This window comes from Convolutriloba macropyga, chromosome 14 (genome assembly GCF_964194025.1).
Source record: "Convolutriloba macropyga chromosome 14, txConMacr16.3, whole genome shotgun sequence".
Classification (NCBI taxonomy): Eukaryota; Metazoa; Xenacoelomorpha; order Acoela; family Convolutidae; genus Convolutriloba; species Convolutriloba macropyga.
The window spans coordinates 30,745,125-30,747,624 of record NC_134481.1 but is presented as its reverse complement, the minus strand read 5'-3'; the positions used below and the strand labels follow the sequence as shown (position 1 = coordinate 30,747,624).

General features: G+C 33.0%; 1 protein-coding gene across 1 annotated transcript in view; it reads right to left on the bottom strand.

The window, feature by feature from the left end:
• LOC142353228 (uncharacterized) overlaps positions 1-1,130 on the bottom strand; it is a 1,185-nt gene extending 55 nt beyond the window's left edge. Inside the window, exons 1-2 of the mRNA XM_075405456.1 lie at positions 802-1,130; positions 1-349 (exon numbers count right to left, since the gene is read on the bottom strand). The exon at positions 1-349 is cut by the window's left edge and continues 55 nt beyond it. Of these exons, the coding sequence (XP_075261571.1) occupies positions 146-349; positions 802-1,098 (501 nt within the window). The 5' untranslated portion in view covers positions 1,099-1,130 and the 3' untranslated portion in view covers positions 1-145. The remainder of the gene's footprint in view (positions 350-801) is intronic.
• Positions 1,131-2,500: the final 1,370 nt, after the last annotated feature.

Here is a 2,500-nt window from a genome sequence, read left to right as displayed (position 1 = left end):
GAATGCGGACTCAGTGACGCAGTTCATTATGCTCATTTTTTTGATAAAATTTGTTAAAATTTCAGCTTTCTTCTTACAAGATAATGCGCTGAAAATACGTTATGGCCTCGACCCGTGATAGTGCATGATCTGTCATTTTTGTGCACTATTTTTTTTCCTTTGAACTGAAGAAGGAGATTATCTTGTTGAGGGGTGACTGAAATGGTTGCATGAGCACAATGAGCAAGATCGAGTTGACAAATCCGAAACTCATTTTGAGAGACCTCAGTGCCGACTCTACTCGCGAGTTGTACAGTCGAGTTCGTTCCATCTCTCGTCCAGCCACAAATTCATCGTAGTTCCAGTGTTCCTAAAAATTTTCTACTTTTCTGAGGAATCAAAATCATTTGAGTGTGACTGATTTGTCTGTGAAAGACTTCGTAGGGGATGGATTCAAATTTTGTACAGAAAAATGTACATTGAAAAATTCTACAGAAGAAAAATAGAAATTTCAAAATTCTTTTAATAGTTTTTCCATGCGCCCCACTAACAAGGAAACATTATATGAAAAAGGAAAACATTAAAGAAACATTAATAAGGAAACATTATGTTAGAAAAAAGATTGAACTGATAGAAAACTTGTCAGTTATTGCGAGTGGAAGTTTTGTTAAGGCTAAAAATTTTGGATCATAAATATTTCTTGCAAGTATACTCTATACTTTACATCTCACATAAAAGCTTCTTACAGTTCAAGCAGACGCTGAAGATTACATAAAGTTTTTCCAGTAAATTAAATTTCGGGAAATTATGTGAAATATTTACCTGAGCTACATGCCACATATTGTCATATCCCACAAGAGAGTACTGGACCTCAAAAAGAGTGCCCACAGAATACATTTCCCCATGCAGAGTTTTATCCTGAAAGGCTACGTGGGGTGTTACCAACACAACCCACAAAACCAAAAGTGTAAAGAAGGCCCGAGTGAGAGTATCTTTTGGGGGAAAAGTCACAATTAAATTTAAGGATTTTTTCAAGTTCATTTGCGTTCGTTCCCTCAATACGTGATGCTGAACGCCTGCCCAAGTTGCAGAGCATCTGTCATAACATGTTAAACGCATGTTAAAACAGCATCTGCTCCAATAATTCAAACTTGTACCGTTGGAAAGGAACGTTGGTGGCTTCAAAAGTTATTTTTACCTTTAAAAAACGCCCACTCTTACATCTTTTTGGTCTGTCAAGGGGGGTAAAATGATGTAAGAGATCGGGGGTAATGGAGAAGTTACCCCCGATCTCTTACATCATTTCACCCCCCCCCCCCCCCCAAAAAAAAAAAAAGATGAAAGAGTGGGGGGTTCATTTGTTTCAAACCCCGTTGGAAGCCTAATGCAGCCCAAAAAGACGTGAGTTTTGAGCTGCATTTTCCTAAAAAATCCTCCCATTGCAACCCCACTCTTAAATCATTTCGGGATGTCGTCATGTTTTATTTCAACACATATTTTTTATCAGATCTTACAAAAAATTTCGAGAACTTATCAGCTTATGGCAAGAATTCTGAAAAGTTTCGTATGAAGTAGGCAAAGTCCTCCTGGAAATATATAACAGGAGACATCTTACAGGACAGAATTATATTAATATAGCTAGAATATTACAAACTTAATGTAGAATTTCTGAAAACTAGTTAGGCTCAACAACTAATAAGGCTACTAAAACGTCGTGCAAAAAATCTCTCTTTGAAATTCAATTGAAATCCTACGAAAATTAAAGACCCTGAAAATCACTGAACTCGACAGTTGCTGTACCAACATCAGTTTCTCTTTCGTTGAATATGGTTCACTTTTTTGTCGGAAAAAAACTTTAGTTGCCTATCTTTAACTAACGTCATCAAAAGATTCAATCATAAATACAAACATTTTGTGATATCAATAATGACATTATGAAAAAAAAAACACACAGCAGATTGTTGAAAAGATCAGAATTTTAAAAGACACAGAGATAGACACACATATAAACACATATATTTTAGACACCCACAGAGACACAAACATATTTATATATTCTATTTAGAACCAAACACACACACAGGCACACACAAACACAAATATATATATAAACATAAATATATATATATATATATATATATATATATATCTATATATATATATATATATATATATTATATATATATGACTACATAAATATATATATATATATATATATGTGTATTTGTATGAATATATATATATATATATATATATATATAATATAAATACATATATATATATATATATATATATATATATATATATATATATATCAAATTTATATGTGCTTGTGTTGAAGGGCATATCAAAAATATCAAGCTTATCCTAACATTCTGAGTACTCTCTAGTTTTGAGCAAATTCTTCTTCTGCCAGACCGAAAACTAAAACCAGACACACACGCAAACACAGAAAAACTCATACAGACTTAGAAACACAAACCCACATCTATTTTTATATATTCTGTTTACAACAACACAC